The sequence below is a fragment of the Tyto alba genome, unplaced genomic scaffold, assembly GCF_018691265.1.
Source record: "Tyto alba isolate M040663 unplaced genomic scaffold, T.alba_DEE_v4.0 Super-Scaffold_6, whole genome shotgun sequence".
Classification (NCBI taxonomy): domain Eukaryota; kingdom Metazoa; phylum Chordata; class Aves; order Strigiformes; family Tytonidae; genus Tyto; species Tyto alba.
In genome coordinates this window covers 1,163,143-1,180,480 of record NW_024881327.1, presented here as the reverse complement: position 1 = coordinate 1,180,480, position 17,338 = coordinate 1,163,143, and the positions used below count along the sequence as shown (strand labels likewise).

General features: G+C 44.7%; 1 protein-coding gene across 3 annotated transcripts in view; it reads left to right on the top strand.

Annotated features, from left to right (window-relative positions):
- The first annotated feature begins 1,099 nt into the window (after positions 1 to 1,099).
- Positions 1,100 to 17,338, top strand: part of GALNT7 (polypeptide N-acetylgalactosaminyltransferase 7) — a 75,592-nt gene continuing 59,353 nt past the window's right edge. For all 3 annotated transcript variants that reach the window (XM_032983911.2, XM_032983909.2, XM_032983908.2), the window contains exon 1: positions 1,100 to 1,228. In XM_032983911.2, the coding sequence (XP_032839802.2) occupies positions 1,103 to 1,228 (126 nt within the window). In that variant the 5' untranslated portion in view covers positions 1,100 to 1,102. The remainder of the gene's footprint in view (positions 1,229 to 17,338) is intronic.

Below are 17,338 nucleotides of genomic sequence, written 5' to 3'. Positions count from 1 at the left end.
CTTGCATGTGAGACTCCTTCAGAGGAGGAAACAGGATGCCTAACTTGTAGTGCAGAAAATTAGTAACAAAGTACACACAAGCCAAGGCCTGATAACATCTCTGTAATCTCGTACTTGATCTGCTATCCTCGAGAAAAATCAGTTGACTTTTTTTTTTTTTTTTTTTTTTTTTTTCTTTTTCAGCGTCCCTCTGCCCAGGCTGCACACAGTAATCACCGGGCCTGCGCGCTACCCAACGACCATCGCTGAAGTTAAGCGTTTGCACCTTAATTTCCCACAAGCCGGTGCCCCGAGTGGAGCTGCCCACTCCGCCGAGGAAAGCCTAGAGCTCTTCTCATCCCCCCCCCACCCCCCTCCCCACCCCCCCCCCGGCCCGTTCTCCAGGTGGGGTGCAGGCGGGGCGGGCGCGGGTGCAGGTGCAGCGGCGGGGGCCCGGTGCCGGGGGCCCGGTGCCAGGATCCCGGTGCCGGGGGCGCGGTGCTAGGATCCCGGTGCTAGGATCCCGGTGCCGGGGGCGCGGTGCTAGGATCCCGGTGCTAGGATCCCGGTGCCGGGGGCGCGGTGCTAGGATCCCGGTGCCGGGGGCGCGGTGCTAGGATCCCGGTGCTAGGATCCCGGTGCCGGGATCCCGGTGCCGGGCGCCCCCGCCCCGGTGCGGGGCGGCCACGTGGAACCGCGGCTCCCGCCGCCGCCGCCACTTCCTGCTCCGCATCACGCCGGCCGCTGAGCCCAGCGGGGAGGCAGCCGCGGCAGCCCCCGCCGGGGGAGCCTACCGGGGAGGGGGGGGAGGAGGAGGAGCGGGGGGAAGAAAGGAGGAGGAGCGGGGGGAAGAAAAAAAGGAGGGGGGGGGGGGAAGAAAAAAAAAAAGTTTGTAGGTTCCGCGGCGGCGGGAGGATAGGCTCCGTAGGCGGGCGGCTGCCGGAGAGCAGCGGCGGGCGGGGGGGGAGGAGGAGGGGGAGAGGAGGAGGAGGAGGAGGAGGAGGCGGCGGCGGCGGCGGGGCCGTGCCGTGCCGCGCCGCGCCGGGCGGGGGGCGGAAGCCCGCCGGTGCGCGGGGCCGGGCGCTGCGTGCGCGGCGGCGGGAGGGAGCGGGCGGGCGGGAGGATGCGGCTGAAGCTGGGCTTCCTGCTGCGCGCCGTGCTGCTGGCGGGCAGCTTCTTGGGGCTGCTGCTGCTCTGGTCCTCGCTGTCGCCCCGCGCCGAGGAGCCGGCTCCCCCGGGACGGGCGCGGGTGAGTGCGCGGAGCGGCGCGGGCGGGACGGAGCGGGCGGCGGGGCCGCTGCCCGGGATGTGACCGTGGGGCGGCTGCGGGCCGGGGGCGGTTGCCCGGGCTGCGGCCTGCGGCGCCTGCAGGCCCGAGAGGGGAGCGCGGAGCGGCGGGGCCGGCCCCAGCCCTCCCCCCCGGATCCGGCGTCCCTGCCCGGGCGGCCCCGAGCCGCGGCCCCGCCGCCGCCGCCGGGGGGGGGGGGGGGGGGGGGGCGCCGCCGCGCTCCGCTGGGCCCCGGTGGCCGGGCCGCTCCGCGCTGCCAGCCCCTCGCCGTGGGGCCGGGCCGGTGTCCGCCGCCGGCGCGGGGGTGCGGACGGTGCCCCGAGGGGGCCCTTCCCCGGGACCTCCCCGTCGGCGGTGCCTTGGGCGGCCCCGCGGGCGTGGGTCCGTGTCTCCCCTGGGGGCTTTTCCAGCCCTGACGTAACCGCCCCCGGTGTGAACTGCGTGTAAGTACCCCGCGCAGGTCTCCCCCAGAGCTTCAACAAAGGGTGGCGGCGGCGTGACCCTCTCCCACTCGCCCCGCTGCCACGCGTCGGCTTCCTGACGCTCCGCTCGCCCCACGGCAGGTCTCGCCAAGGAGAAGCCGCAGGTCAGGTCGTTTAAGAGCAGCGGGTGGGAAGCCGAAAGGCGCTGGGTTTATGGTGCCGGGTCGCCCACTCCGAAGCGGTGGGGTGACCCGTGCTTCCAGCTTCGGCTGAAGGGGACGCTCAGTAACCTCTAGAAATGCTTCAGGCGGTCAGGCGAACCAGCCTGCAGAGCCAGCCTCGCCGTGGCCTTGTACTAGGCAGTCAGGTGCAAATAACCTGGCCCTTCCACACCAGGGTCTCAGGAGGAGGCAAAGTGCTTTTTTTTTCCATTTTCACCAGGTGTTTTAGAGCTGTGGAACGTAACTGGGTTTAAGGAGATCTGCTTGAAGTAAGATTAGTCGAGATTATTTTAATCTTTCTGGACTCGTAAAATTTTGAAGTGATTTCCTTAAAGGGGATGTGTTCACTAGTGATCTTGGTCCTCTCCAGTGGGCTGCTTTGAATAATTGCGAAGGCAAGCGAGCTGACAGAATTCTTGCTTTTTGAAAACTGGAAATGACTTTGGACTCTTTCAGCAGATGCTCTGTCTTCTGAAGCTGTTACAGTTTGCTGTGTCTTGGCAGTTACTGCTGAGATAATAGGCCATAGCGGTTCTTTCAGAGATACGCAGTTTATTAAGTGGTGAAGTTTCTGTAATCTGTTCTGCTACACACAACGTGGGCTTTTCTCTGTACAGAAAACTCTTCAGGAATTTTGTTTGCATACCTCCCAAGAAAACGTCAGGCCGTAAACATTTTGTACCAAAACCAGTCAGATTGCTTTTCCTGCTTAGGAAAGGGCAACAGACCTGTAAAGTGACATCCTCTGAAGAAAAATGTATAGTTTTGGTTGTGTTGCTGTGTAGGGCAGTGACCATCTTCAGATGATTGTTCTGGGGTGACAACTGAAGTATTGCAGTCCTGCAGTGTACGTGCTGTATCCATTTATTCAGGTGCTGTAATGAATCACTGTCCTTTCTCACAAGCCTGAAGGCTTTCGCTTGGAGACTTTTGAGCTGAACCCTTGTATCCACCTCTGTTCGCATGTGACGTCTCATTCGGAAACATTTTCTAGCTGGTGTGTGCATCAATAAAGGAGTTGAAGAGTTTTTACGGTCCAGCCCCTGATAAAGCAGCGTTCTGTCTTGATTACCCCTGCCTTGACTGGAGGAGGAAATATCCATAACGGCCACCTCAGGAAGTAATTCAGTCTTTGTTGGGAACAAATAAAATTATGTTAAGTAAACACTGTCAAAGATGCAATCTAAACAGAGTAACTGGTTCATTAGCTAGATCAGCTGTTTACTTGTCATTGTGATATATCTGAGAGCGGGTAACACACCTTCTTCATCATTTTCTGGGAAACGGTATTGCTATGACTGGATCTGTGTTTTGGTTTGGACTGCATTTCTCCTCAGAAGCTGCCCGGGTGTGGTGGAATACTAGTTACACCGTCGTGGGCGGGTTTGCCTACCAGCAGTTGCTCCAGCGTATTTCTGGGGAGCTGGCGGAGCCCAGGAGTACACCCAGAGGTCAGGGCCTGCGTGTGGGGCATCCTGCGTGTCAGCCGCGCTGGCCCCGGGAGGTGGGCCTGTATCGCGGGGTGCGCTCCCGGCCACACCTGCCAACAGACTCCCCGGCGGTGCGGTTTGGGGACTGGGAGTTTAATCATACTGGCTTCTCTGAAAGGCACTGGTGTGCACTTTGTTCAGTCATGCAAATGTGTGTGTTTGCTCTGTTGTTAGTTACCGGAAAGTTTGTTAAGCTAAAGATAACAGAATAACTGTTCTTCTTCCCCTACAACACCCTCCTCCCTTTGCTTGCACTGAAAGCTCTGGCCAACAGATGTAAAATTCCTCCTCAGACAGTGCCAGCATAAAATAGAATTTTACTTTTTATAGCTAACCTCAGGCAGTACCCCTTCCCTCTCTGCACTGAGGTGTTAAAGCAGCAAAGGTGAGAAGTTCTGCCGTGTTGTTCTTTTTATGTTTATAACCTTGAATCTTTTCCTGCTTACAGCAGCAGACAAAAATAGGTAATATTGAAGATCTTGAAGTAGTGGTATAACTATGTACCTTTTTTTTTAAAAAAAAAAAGTATATTCTCCCTTCAAATACTGTGTTATCTTTTTTCTACTGATTTTAAAAGATGTCAGAGATCTTTTGGAGAGGTAAGATGATTAATGTACAGAGAGTTTTCAAAGAAAAAGTGGAAGTGGAGAAGTGGCTGTTCAGGAAGGAAATGAGAGAACACAGAGGTGATAACAGTAGTACAGACAGTTGGAGATAAGACCATTCTTTCTGATAGAAGACTGCCACAGCTGTGTATGTTCACTGAAAGCATATTCAGAAGTTGGGGGGACAAAGCTCTCTTCTCCAGGTAACCTGACTGTGGAACTTTGTTTCTGCAAGATGCCATTTGAGGAAAAAATGCTTGCAGGATTTGGAGGGAGAGGTTAAGTATTTATTTATAATCTGCATTATCAGAAATACCCAAACAGAATAAAATAATCCTTATCCTAAAAGCTTCTGGTTTCCAATCTAAACCAAATAGAAACAGTGAAAATATATTAAGGTCTGTCCTCAGAGTCTTTAAAAGTCTACATGCTTTTGCGTAAGGAGGGACACCTGCTATCTGATAGTAAGGATTACAAAGGTACCAAAGATCAGGCAGGGATGCTCTTGTTCATGGCTGTGAGAAAAGATTAGGTAGAATCATTTATTTGATTATTATGTGCACGTTGTGGGGTCTTTTCAGTGTTTCCAGATACCTTCTTCTCTGGATCAAGGGATCGCAGTTTTGGAGCTAGCAGGAAATGATAGAGGCTATTCATTGTAGGAAGATTGCTGTAGGGAACCCAGCTGTAGTGCTTGTTGGTCTCCAGCGAGATGTGTTGCTAATGATCAGCCTCAGAGGTACAGCCTTAAGAGCTGGTGCCATCAAGGAGTGGGTAGTACAGCAGGCAGAACCAATGGACTGAAACGGTAAAGAAAGATTCATTACTGTAAAGTTGAAAATAGTCTATTTGGAGGAATCAGTGTAGTACAGGTCAACTTTAACTCTCCAAATCTGACCAATTGCAAAGTGTTAAAGTGATCAAATTAGTATCTGGAAGCTCTAAAAGTTATGTATAATTGAGGTTGGTGGTTTGGGATATTTTTTTTTTTATTATTATTTAAAGGATCTGTTTATCCTACCTGAGGCAAAGCTCAAAGTACAACTTTGCATGCTCATAGTCTATGTGGTAGTAATATGACTGGTGGTTTCATACTCGCTGGAGCACTCCAAGAAGCTGATAGAAGTAACCCTATTAATTTGTCCATATGAAGGACAGTAAGAAAGCGTGTCCGATGTGTTACTAATTCCCTTCCAGAGCCTAGGAAGGTAATAAAAGATTTGCTGGAAGTGTGTGGCTGACCTTGCACAAGTCAGAAATGTGGTGGTGAGATTGCAAAACCCACAAAATTCCCTCTTCTGCCCTCTTCTCACCTGCAGCAAGAACTCCCTGAAGCCATGGTGTGGTATTTCCCAGGTTTAGCTATGCCATAGCCGCTGCACCTGAGCCACTGATGGGCTGCTGTTAACTTGCCTTGCCACTTATTGAAGGTGTTTAATTTTCTGTATTTGCAACTGATGTGTTCTTAATGAGCCCTTCTTTAGGGCGTATTTGATAATCAGCGGTTCTCAGATTGGGTTCCCAGGGCTTTTTTGTGTGTGCCCGAGTTAATTGGACAGCTTCCTCCTACCACTCCTGCAGGCCAACACATCTCCTACGCCAGGTCTGCTCTGAGGGCTCTGTAACTTAACAGATGCTTTTGAGGTCACAGTCTCCCACCTTTAGAAATTTACACCCTCCTCTCGCTGCCAGGACAGTGAGCTGTCCTCGCTGCCTGGTGTCAGGGCCGCGGTGCTGGAGCGAGGGAAGAGCTCTCGCCCTCGGATGGGGAAGGGAGGCTCTGCCAAGGGCGCTCGTGCAGGTGGCGATTCTGGCATAGACCTCTCGTTTGGGAAACCAGATGATGGGCTTGCAGCTGGGGCTGTGGGCCCTCACCAACCGCCACGTTTAAACATTATAATTCCCACATGGCCACTAGAACATGAAGAATTTATGATGTGGAGGCAGAGGAGTTGGGGGGGGGAAAAAAAAAAAAAGCTGAATGGACATTTTTTGAGCTTTCCGGTGACACCCTTTCTCTCCCACTTAAGGACTGCTAATATCCTGTATGCCTTGGCTGGGTTGTCACTGAGAACTTAATGACAAATTGCAGACTGAACTTGAAATGTTGTTGTGGTTTAAATTAGATTCTTTGAGGTGGAAGTCCCAGCGGAAATTCTCTACTTTCCCTTAAGGAGTAACAGCAAATGTGCTTAGAAGAGAAACCAAGTTGCAGGAATTTTAAGTTGCTATCATTACTGGAGGAAAGGCAGGAGTTGGATTAAGATGATAAATCTGATGTAACAGGGAGAGTGGTGTTCAGCCGTGAAGGGATTCAGGTTCAGTTTGGTGAAAACGTGGTGCGTTGTGGTACACAGGTGATCAAAGAGCAGAATAATCTCTCTCTCTTCAGTTGCTTTGTATAATTATCTGTATGTTGGTCACTTTTTTTTTTTTACTGATTTGCCTTTCTGTAGTTGAGTGAGACCTAACACAAGGAGTGCCACATCAGCTGGCTCTGCCACTCCAGCATTATCTAAAAGCTCAATGCAGTCATTCATCATCCTGGGTGTAAAAAGCTCCCTACAGGTGCAGGGCTAGACATAGGCACACCGCCTTCCACAAAGCTGTAATAAGTCACTAATTCTTGTGTGACATTCCGCAGAAATGAACACCTTGGCATATGTTTCATGTTTAATGAGTTTGGTTTGAAACCTGTGCGCAGGGTGGCAGTGAGCTTGCGACAGCCAAAGTGTTGCTGTTGTAGGAAGTCCGTAGCACATTTGTTTCCCCCTCTGTTTATTACAGTAATCTTTAGTGTTGCTAGTGACAGTAATAGGCAAAATGTTTTGAGATATTAAATGCTAATATTTTTTTTTATATGTGTGCTTTCATGTAAATTGGCTTTGAAAAAACTTGTAAAAATCTGTTGCTCTTGGGAGAGTGTAAAAACCCCAATCCCTATCATATTAAGTAAGTGAAATCTTTTGACAAATGCTTCCAGCTACGTTGCAGAATAAATGACTGCAAAGCAAATAATGTGAAGAAATGGAAAAAAAATTCCCATAGTTTATGTATACATACATAGACAGTATTAAAACTTTTTTGAACTCTTTTGTTATTAAGATTCCTTGTCATAAGTTAGGTAAATAACTCATTATTATCTCCAGACTATTAATTATGTAAATGTCTACTCCTTGAGAGAACAGTTTCACACCATTTTATATGTATGTGACAAGATTCCTTTTGTCCTATTCCAGCCCCAAGTGTTACCATTCATGAGTAACATAAAGGAACTGAACATCTGAAAAATCAAAGATCTTAAGTCTGGCGTTTGCTTTTCGAGAATCCTATTGCAGGAGAAGGGGATCTAGAGCATCCAGGGATGCTCAGCAGGATCCTCAGCATAGGATGAAAGGTGGCTCTGTACTCTTAGATCGGATTATGCAACAAAAATCTTAGTAGTTCTGTCTGTTCTGGTGATTGCACACGTAAAAGTATTCCACTGTTGCAGTACCTAATGGAGAGACCTTGAGTAAGACCACAGAAATCAGGAAAGATAAACACAAGTTCGTAGGTTGTTTGTTTTTTTAAAAAAAAACAAACAAATAAACAAACAAAAAACCCACCCAAAAACCAGAAGTGGTCATTTGTGCTTAGTGGCCAAACAATGGATCATGAAAAGTAACATGTAATGAAGTCCTTTTTTGAATAAAAATCTAGGTAATAGTTAACTCTCTATTTTAAAGGTGGTGAATTAAGATATAATACCTAAGATGAAGTAGTATAAATTCTGGTACTAGTACATTTAGTTATTAGAAAAGGCTCAGTGGGTCATCAGGATGCCAGCCTTGAGGGAAAGCATGTCATGTCCAGAAGTATATACGAGGGTTTTTCGCCATATGGCCGAGCAGCATGCACTTCCCTAACCCAAGATCAGCAGAGTTAAAATTGCTTGTACTGAGCTGACGTTCCCTAATGAAAAATGACAGTATCTTTGTCCTATTTTTGTCAGATATTAAATCAGCATTACGGGAGACTGCCAAGTGGAAATAGGGCAGGATAAGCTTTTACATTAATAGGTTTGACTTCAACCTTGGAGGGGCAGGAGGGATGCTTTTTACAGAAACTAGGCCATATAATCTGAGAGAAGGATTCCAAGTCTGGTAACAGTTACATTTAATTACTAGATTTCCTCCATAAGCATGGAAAACAAATGTCTACTGTGAACAATTAGTTTAAAAATAGCAACATGCTGCTTAAAAGGCCGCCTCCTCCATCAGTTTTCTTTAATCTTATTTTGAATTAAAGGAAATTTATCTTGCTTGAATCTGCCTTTAGCAGCCCACCTCCACCCCACAGTGCTCTAGATTTAGACACTGTTTCGGTGAGTGAGGTTTCCCCCTGCCCTGCCATGACTAATAGCGATGCCAAGGTGATGTGCTCAGTAAGGAGGGTGCTGCCAGAATGGCCCAACAAAGGGTCCAGCAGCATGCACGTCTTCACAGCCTGTGATAATGTTTAGGTTTGGATTTGGGGGTATTCCGGCCTTTCACCTAATACAGGTTTTAGGCGGCGGGGGAAAAAAAAAAATAAACTTGGTAGATTTTTGTAAACTTAAACCAAAGGTTAAAGTTGTGTTTTGCAGCAGATACCTAGATTGAGACCTGCCAGTTTAATTGTAGCCTCCTCCTTAAAGAAGCTTGCTGGGAATGTATGTGCTTTTGTGGAAAGGGGGTCTTCTCTTGTTAATAATTGTAAAAAGGTATAGAGGAGAAGCCTAATACTTGTATTCTACCTTTTGTTTTTCAAATAAACATCCTTGTTGTTTTCCCCCAGCTTGGGACCAGACAGTTTTGAGATGTTTGCTTACTCATTGGAATATCATTTGCATTGGTAGGTCTGAAATTTGAAAAAAAAAACAAAAACAAAAACAAAAAACCCAAATTCTTTGCTTAGTGCAAGCTGTTTTTGAAATAAGTTGATGCTTTCCTAGAGATACATTTTATAGCACAGAATTCCTATTTTCTGAAAATCAGTTGACTTCCCATGTGGGAATAAAAGTATTATATTTACTGGGCTACATAAATACATCATTACTAAAACAAAAAATGGCTACGTTTTGTAATAAAGAGATGATGCTTAAAAAAGGATTGTATTAAGCATGCTTCTCCATGCATAAGCATGCTTTCTTGCAACTCTTGAAACAGTATTTTTTTTCTTCTCTCTCTTATAATAAACTAATTATTTGCTGCTGTATGACGGTCTGTATTTCTTTTAAGTTTCTCTATTACCACGACTTCTTGGATCATTCATTCTAATCGCTGAGTCCAGTAATGTTTTTTGGTATTGCTCTGGCTTTCCTAAGCTACAACTTATTTTCCTTTGATTTCCTTGTGGAACATTCAGTTGCAAATAGCAGCAGTTGACACTGATGCACAGTAAACCCCTGAGCAGCAGGAGAGAATTGTAGGAAGGTACAAGGTTAAAAACAGTATACTGATTTACATGCTGTTTACATTTGGAAAACTTTCTTTACAGTTGAAGGTCTCAAAATATAACTGTTAATGAAATTAAAACATAAGCAGATGGTGTTCAGCCCACAAAGTTTCTTACTTATTTTGTTGTCTTTTAAAAAATTGGCACTGAAAATGGCTCAGCAAGAACTGTTCTGACTTGAGAGATTATGGTTGATTTTTTTAATAAGGCAGAAATTACTGTGTTAAATAGTGTGCTTTAGAAAAAATACACAATTTTTCATTAAATTGTATATATGTTTTTTTCCTATTTGAGTATTTTTGTCACAACTTGGGGATTAAAATTTGCTTTGGTTTTAACCTGTAGTAAAAGATTTCCCTTTTAAGGATGACTGAAAAAAAAGCAATAGCATTTCAGTAGGGCTGAAGCATAGCAGCACCACATTTTATTTCCCAATTCATGCCTTTATGGATTTGAGATATTTAAGCAATGTATTTGTTTTGAGCTAGTTAATAAGAATTCTAGGTATGTCAAAGAAAGAGTTACTTAAAATTTCAAATTGGCTGTAGAAAATGCCTCATCTATAATAACATTTTGAAGTAAAACGAAAAAAAGTAACCAAGCTACCTCTTAAAAGCAGGGATGGTAATGTCATGAGTTTTCTACCCCCTCCTGCTGAGGAAGGAAGACCAAGAAATACAATATCAAGATAACTTGTTCCTCAGAGAAAATAAAGCGTTCTCTGCATGCTTTAGTCTTGAAACAAGATTTGTTGCACTCTCACTTAAATGAGGCCTTGAAGTCAGCTCTTCAAGGCTTGTAATATGTCTTTTATAAGCCATGCATGTGTCAATGGTGCATTTATCATGCGCCTTAGACTGCTTCACCTGCTCTGGCTCTGCTAATCCATCTCCCATGGTGTTATTCTAACTTGCCAAAGCCTCTGAGAAGCTTTAAACAGCAGCTATGAAATATGTTCATTTTTTCTCACCTCTTCCACTTTTTCCACCCTGATTTCCCTCCCTTCTATAAAATACGTTCTTCCTGTACAGAGCCAAGACCTTCACTAGCAATTAGTTTGAAGACAGCGTCTCAGTAATCTGCAGAGGTGGAGAAGGGTGGGAGGTGCTTTCTTATGTTGTTTGCTTCTTTTGATGGAATATGAGCTTTCAGTGATTGTCTAGAAGTGTGTCACCTGCCTCTGATCGGCGAGTTCATAGCCAGCAGCTCTCAGGTCCAGAAGGATGGTGCGTGGGTTTCCTGTGCCTCAGCTCCTGCTGGTGAGGGAGAAGAATCTCCTGCTGCCTCTTGTATCACTTTTTGGAGATCTTCAGCTCCAAACTCGAATATTTCACTCAGTGTAAAATATTCCTACAGCATGAGATTTGCTGAGTGTGTAAAGCGGTCTTGAGTACTCTCTGTGGAGGTATTTCAGCCCTGGGTGTCTGAAGTAAGACGGCAGATTAGTTTCTGCGTTGCATTCGTGTGATCTCAGCGTCTAAGAGTTGAAGACTGTTTGTGTCTTATGTCCCTCTCTGTGTTTTCCAATACCAATCTAAAATATTTGTCCTGAACACTTGCTTATTTTTTAGTTACGTAAACAGTACAAGAAAGGTTGGGCTAAGGAAGACCAAGAAGCGTTGGCTTGACGGTGAGGCCGTGAAGCAATTTGAGCAGGTCCAGGCGTGAGCTTCTCCTTCAGGGTCACCAGTAGGAAAAAACGCCCTCAAGGAGAGCAGCTATCCATGGCACTGGAATCAAGACTGGGAAAAGACTGTGATTGTCAAACCTGGGGCTGATGGTTACTCTGGCCAGCTTTGGCAGTCTGTGATGAGACCCTTGAGTGCTCATATGCGGAGCAGTGAGTAGGTGTCCAAAGCAGCTATGCCATCACAGTTATTTCAGGTACAGAAACAGAGGGGGCGAATCTTTGTGTCTTACAGAGATTCTGTGTTAGAGAGCAGACTTACCTTTTCCATGAATAGTCATGTCAGTCACCTCCCAGGGAGTTAACAAGTCTTGCTCCCGTTATTATCTTCTACCAAGGCTGGTGATGACAGGGGAGTTGTCAAGCTGTTGTGATAAAAGGGAGCAGACTGCCAGGATAGTTCATGTAGCCTTTAATCTTTGTGTATGCCTGAGGGGCCTTGGGAAAAGAAGATGGCAGGGAGCAGGCTGGATTAATTTTTCTGGATGAAATGTATATGTCCTGGGGGTTGGCCTACTTTAAAAATAATTAGAATTATTTGAAATCTATTGTCCTTGAGCAGACTTTATCTGTCCTACATCCCCTTTCTCTGATTTCTATATGCCTAGATCTTGTGGTTGAGAGATGCCTCGTGCCTCTTTGGGAGCTGTTTGTTTTGGTGATATTTCCCAGGGGGGTGTAATTTCTAAACCCAAACTGACTTGCATATATGTGTGTGATGAAATGCACAGAGGGATTGCAGGTAATCAGAGGTATTTAGTTATGTTTTTGCTTTAAACTGAGAACAGAGAGGCTGCTGGTCTTACAGTAAGGCATGTGAGACACTGATTTTCAGATTTTAACATAATTTTTATATTTACTGGAAACATTTTTAATTAACTTTTTTAAACAGTCCTATATATTTGCATCGGGTGATGAAGGTATGATTGGATCCTTACAAGGAGTCTTGATGGTGATCATTGAATGCAGCCAGCACAAGGCCATGTTAGTGTAATGAGGTGTATTGATTTTTGTTGTTCCAGGTTCTTATTCCAATCTCATCGTCTGATGAAGGATGAATAACTCAATTTATTTCTTTTTTTTTCCTGGTCACTTTTTTTCGTCATTTATTCTTTGTGGGAATTTGGGGAGTTAATTAGGCTTATTCTCACAACCCACTGTTCAACGGCTTAAGAGTTTTCTTGTGTTGCAGTAGGGTATTAAGTGATACAGCTATTTGGAAGTAAGGAAGAAAGATAAAGGGTCAGACTACTTCACTTGACTTTGTCCTCTGTAATAGCTCGGGCAATCTATCTTCTAACAGGTTTGTCGTAGGATATAAAACGCTAAGGTTTTTATGGGGGAAAAAAACCTGTTTCATTTTGAACTCCACAATTCATGTCTGTGATTAAAGAAGTCTTCACAGCCTTAAATGCTAAGCACCAAAGTTTTCACTAGTAGACTTGGCCAGTTAGTGTTGCTGCAAAGGAGAGGCAGCTTGAACAGGTTTTTGAACAGGTTTTATCTTGCACGGTATTTGCAAGAATTTAGTCTGTACTGATAACTTGTCAAAATACAGTTTGCAGTCTAATCCCAGCAATCCTAATTTTAAGGAGTGGTTCACGGCTCTTAATTTCTAAGAAACAGGCAGAACTTTTAAATTTGGTTTATCGAGCAACCATGATGTAGTACTTAATGTTACCAAAGGCATAATGTTGCAAGCAGAATTTATTATACTGTTTAGGTCAGTGCTTTCAAAATATATTTTAATAATTTAACTGAATAATCTTGACTTTGATGCCTTAAAGAGTTCATTGGTGAGAATGCTTTCACATATCAAGCAATTGTATTTTATCATCTTTTTTCATTCTCAAACCTGAGATTTCATAAGTCCAGAGCAATATACTTTTTACGTATTTACTAAAATGCATGGGCTTTTTTTTAAGACCAGTTTTACTGATGAGGAAGTTAGGGTTTCAGATACAGAATCAGTGTCTTATAGCTGAATCCCTTAAATATTCCTGTATGTAGTTGTATGTGGCTGACTTTCTGTAAGTCACTTTGGCTTTACAAATGGAAACCTTCCAGCAGTGTATATTTAGGAGATCTATTCATAGTCTAACACCAAACCACAACAGCTTTCCTGTAGGAAGTCCATTTTCTCCCCTGCATGCATTTGTTAATTTTGTCAGACCTTAATGTTGCTTAACTGTTTTTATACTGTATCATCTGTAGGACTCAAAGAAACTTTAAACTATGAAAAAGACCAGTTATGGCAACTCTAATGTGTTATAACCAGTGCTGGTTTTATCCCAATGCATGTTAACCTTTGTAATGTTCCTTTCCTTTCATACATTTTTGCTTTTAAAGTTTCGTTTTCTTTCCTTATTTTTATTTATTTTGTGTGTAGAGTGAAGAAATGTGGCCAGCACTAGACTGGCACATTCCCTAATACCTTTTCTACCTAGCTGTAGTGGCATAAAAGATTGGATACAGGAGTGAGAAAATACGTGGAAGGGAGTTCTGTTTGACATTTGGGTGCATTTTCTAAGGAAAGGGCAGTACTGGAGATCTAGAAATAGGTGTTCAAATCATCATGCAGTGAAAAGTCACCATTTTTGCACGTTTTGAATGAGAACTCTCTTGAGGCTTGGAGCTTTCCTGAAAAGGGAGGAGTGCCCTCACCTAGCGCAGGGCCACCCCTGGTTATGCATGCCTTCCCCCTCCTCCTGGAACTGGCGAACGTGCAGCCCTCTCTTTAACTCTGTAGTAAGAAGCTTTGGTGTGGAAGAAGAAAGGGGGGTTCATACTGCTAAGAATATTTAACAGAAATGTCCTTTTGTTTAGGGCATAACGGTGTTCCTGCGTTACCGTGAACAGTTACCACAGGAAACGCTGGAAGAACAGTCCCGGGTGCCTGGGGCAGGGGAGCAGCAGCCAGGGCCTGGACCACCCAAACCAGTCTGTTTTGCCGTTACAGGCTTTCCCTGCATAGGAACACCTGGATTATTTCTGAGATGGGGTCTGGGTGTGGTGACTCAGAAAACCATACCAATGGGAGAGCCTGCAATTTTTTTTTTTTTTTTTTTTTTTCCCCCCTGATGCTGTTAGCACACCATGGGTGTCTGGCCTTAAATTAAGTAGGGACACAAGCATCCTGCCTTTTATGCCTCTGCTTCCTCAGCACAGCAGGTGAGTCTCCTCCAAGGGAGAAGAAGGTTTTTTTTTTTTTTTTTTTTCTTGTTCTTTGTTTGTTTGTTTAGCTGGGCCGTGTTGTTTTGTTTCACAGGTACAAAAGAAGCAAAGTCTCTGGAGCCAGGCGGCTGCTCTCCTGCCAGCCCTCCACCGAGGGAGGTCCCAAGGAGGGCTCTGAGGATGGCTAGAAATCACTCTGGGGAGAGCAGGGCTGCACGGCCCTTGTCTCTCTGCTTCATGCCTATGCACAAATAATGGTTTTAAACAGCCCGGGGAGGCAACTGGGTTCTGTGTGTTTTGCTACTAGGGCACTCTGTGGTTTTCATCGACCTCTCTCTTCCAGCAGCTTTTGTTTTGTTGTTCCCCCCCCCCCCCCCCCCCCCAGCTCCTGTTTTGAACTAGCTTGGCACTGGTGATCACCATGCTTACGAATGCCAAATCCACTGGCTTGCCCACACAGCTGGCTGCAGGGAGTCCTTGATCCAGCTCAGTGTGCAGGTGTAAAGGTGCTTGTGTTGGCTGGCACACGGGCAGGACAAAAATGTGTAGAAGAGAAGTAACCTGACTGTAGAAATGTGTCCATCCTGTTCTGGAACATCAGCTTGAAAAATCTAGCACCTATCGGACAGAGGATTAAATCCACAACAAATTAGCGAAAACAAAAATGTAAAGGCAGCTTGTCTACAGCAGCTAAAAAATATGGTTTTCATTAATTTTCTGCAAGAGCTAGGTGCATCTTGTAATTTGTATTCCTGGCATTCCACAATTCACCTTGCAGCAGAAATGAAAAATATCACCATCAGGTATTACTGTATATCTGGAATCTTGGGAAGATAAACGTCAATGTAATGCATCATAGTATTGACATTCAGAAGCCTTCCAAACTTTGCTTTTTAAATAAAACAGGGAAGTCGGCCTTCAGTCCCTTTACTCAGTAGGAAGAGTAGGTAAATGATTATTTTTTGCTACATCTTAAATAAATCTGAGTTCCTTTACAAATCTACAGTTGTCAAGAATTATAGAACTGGAAAATACACTGTTTCCAGATAAATATGTCTGAAGTGACTTCTATTGCTTGTGGCTTTTAACTGCTCTCTCCTAAAGAGAGGCACAGAGTTTCTGCTGTTCATGTTCAGTTGAAATTATTAAAAATGGAAAGCTGAACAGTAGCTTATTTTTAAGCTTTTATACTTTTTAATTTAAGTAAGTTGACAAGTCAGAAATTCCAGTTTTAATGATGTCAAAAAGCCTATCCAAATTTCTTGCATAAGATCATCGGATTATTCAAACTGGAAGGGACATGAGGAGGTCCCTAGTCCAACCTCCTGCTCAAAGCAGGGTCAACTGTGCAGTCAGAGGAGCTGCCTGGGGCTTTGCCCAGTCAGGCCTTGAAAACCTCTGAAGAGGGAGATGGCACAGCTGCTGTGCCTAACTTATCCCACTGTTTGGTGATTCTCATGGTGTAAGTTCTTTTTATATCCAGTTGGATATTTCCATCAATTTCACCAGAGAACACACTGACACCTCTTAATCACTGTCCCTATTATTTTTAGTTTGCTATGAGACTTAAAACTGTAGAACTGTTTAATTGTAATTTAAGAAAAACAGTGGGTTTTCTCATTGGATTTTTGCATTGTTTTTTTGTTTGTTTGTTTTAATATACTGGAACTCTTTGATGGAATAGTGACTCAATCTGGTTTTCTCTATTTTAACTTAGCAGGTTTGTCCAAGTCTACATTGTATGATAAAGTAATGAGGAAATACTGATTTGGGTAACTCGCACATGACAGTTTTAAACAGAGTATATACCTTTTATGTACTTAAAGGGGGGGCCTACAGGAAAGATGGGGATGGAGTCTGGTGATAGGACAAGGTGTAATGGTTTTAAACTGAAAGAAGGCAGATTTAGATGAGATGTAAGGCAGAAATCCTTCCCTGTGCAGGGGGTGAGGCGCTGGCCCAGGGTGCCCAGAGCAGCTGTGGGTGCCCCCTCCCTGGAAGGGTTCAAGGCCAGGTTGGACGGGGCTGGGAGCCCCCTGGGCTGGGGGAAGGGGGCCCTGCCCAGGGCAGAGGGGTGGGACTGGGGGGGCTTTAAGGTCCCTTCCAACCCAAACCATTCTGTGATTATGTGTTGTGCTGTTGTCACTTATGAGAAAAAACTTTTAAAAAAGAAAGCATCTCATCCCAAAAGGCAACTGATTAATGACAGCAATAATATTGGCTTGGCTGATAACCATGTGAGTGTATTGTCTCTTATAGAAGAGGCTCTTATACATCACTTTTCCTTACCATTTTCAATATAGTAAGTTTTGCAGGTTATTGAAAGGTAGCAAAACACAGTAGATTTTATTTCTTTTGTATTTTGATTAGAGTATCTTCCCTGTGGATTTTTGGGTTTCTTTTGCTGATTCTGTTTTGATGTACAGTAAACAAGTCTATATTGTTGACTGTCCTGTCTTGGTACATCTGTCAGTTCATCTTTCTCTGGTATTTGATGGCTTATGCGTGTAGCTTCTCTTTCATACTGAAGATCGAAATACTGACATCTTTCTTCTTTTGCAGCTCTTCCTCTTGGGAGGCACTGTCTCTCCCCAGCCAGACACAAGTATGAACTGCCTTATTGACTCTCCTTTCTCCAGCTGCTGGCCAGATTTTGCCCCATTAGAGACAACAGACTCTCTTTCTCAGGGACTGCAGAGGGCTTTTGAAATGAGTTTTCTGACAGGCCTTAACAGAATTGTCTTTGTTGGAAGTTAAAGTGCAAGGCTAGCACGTAAAGGTCTTGATTCAGCGTACTGCATTCCGATTTAAACACCCATTTAATGAACTGGATAGATCATAAGTATGCTTTGCTGATATCTTTTCTGTGCTAGATGCAGTAAGTGAAAGGCGCAGTTTTCATAAATGCAGTTGTTAGCAGCTCCATTTGAAGCCTACCAGTAGCATGCATGCTTAGGTCTTACAGAAATCAGTCTAGCTAGAAACAACATTACT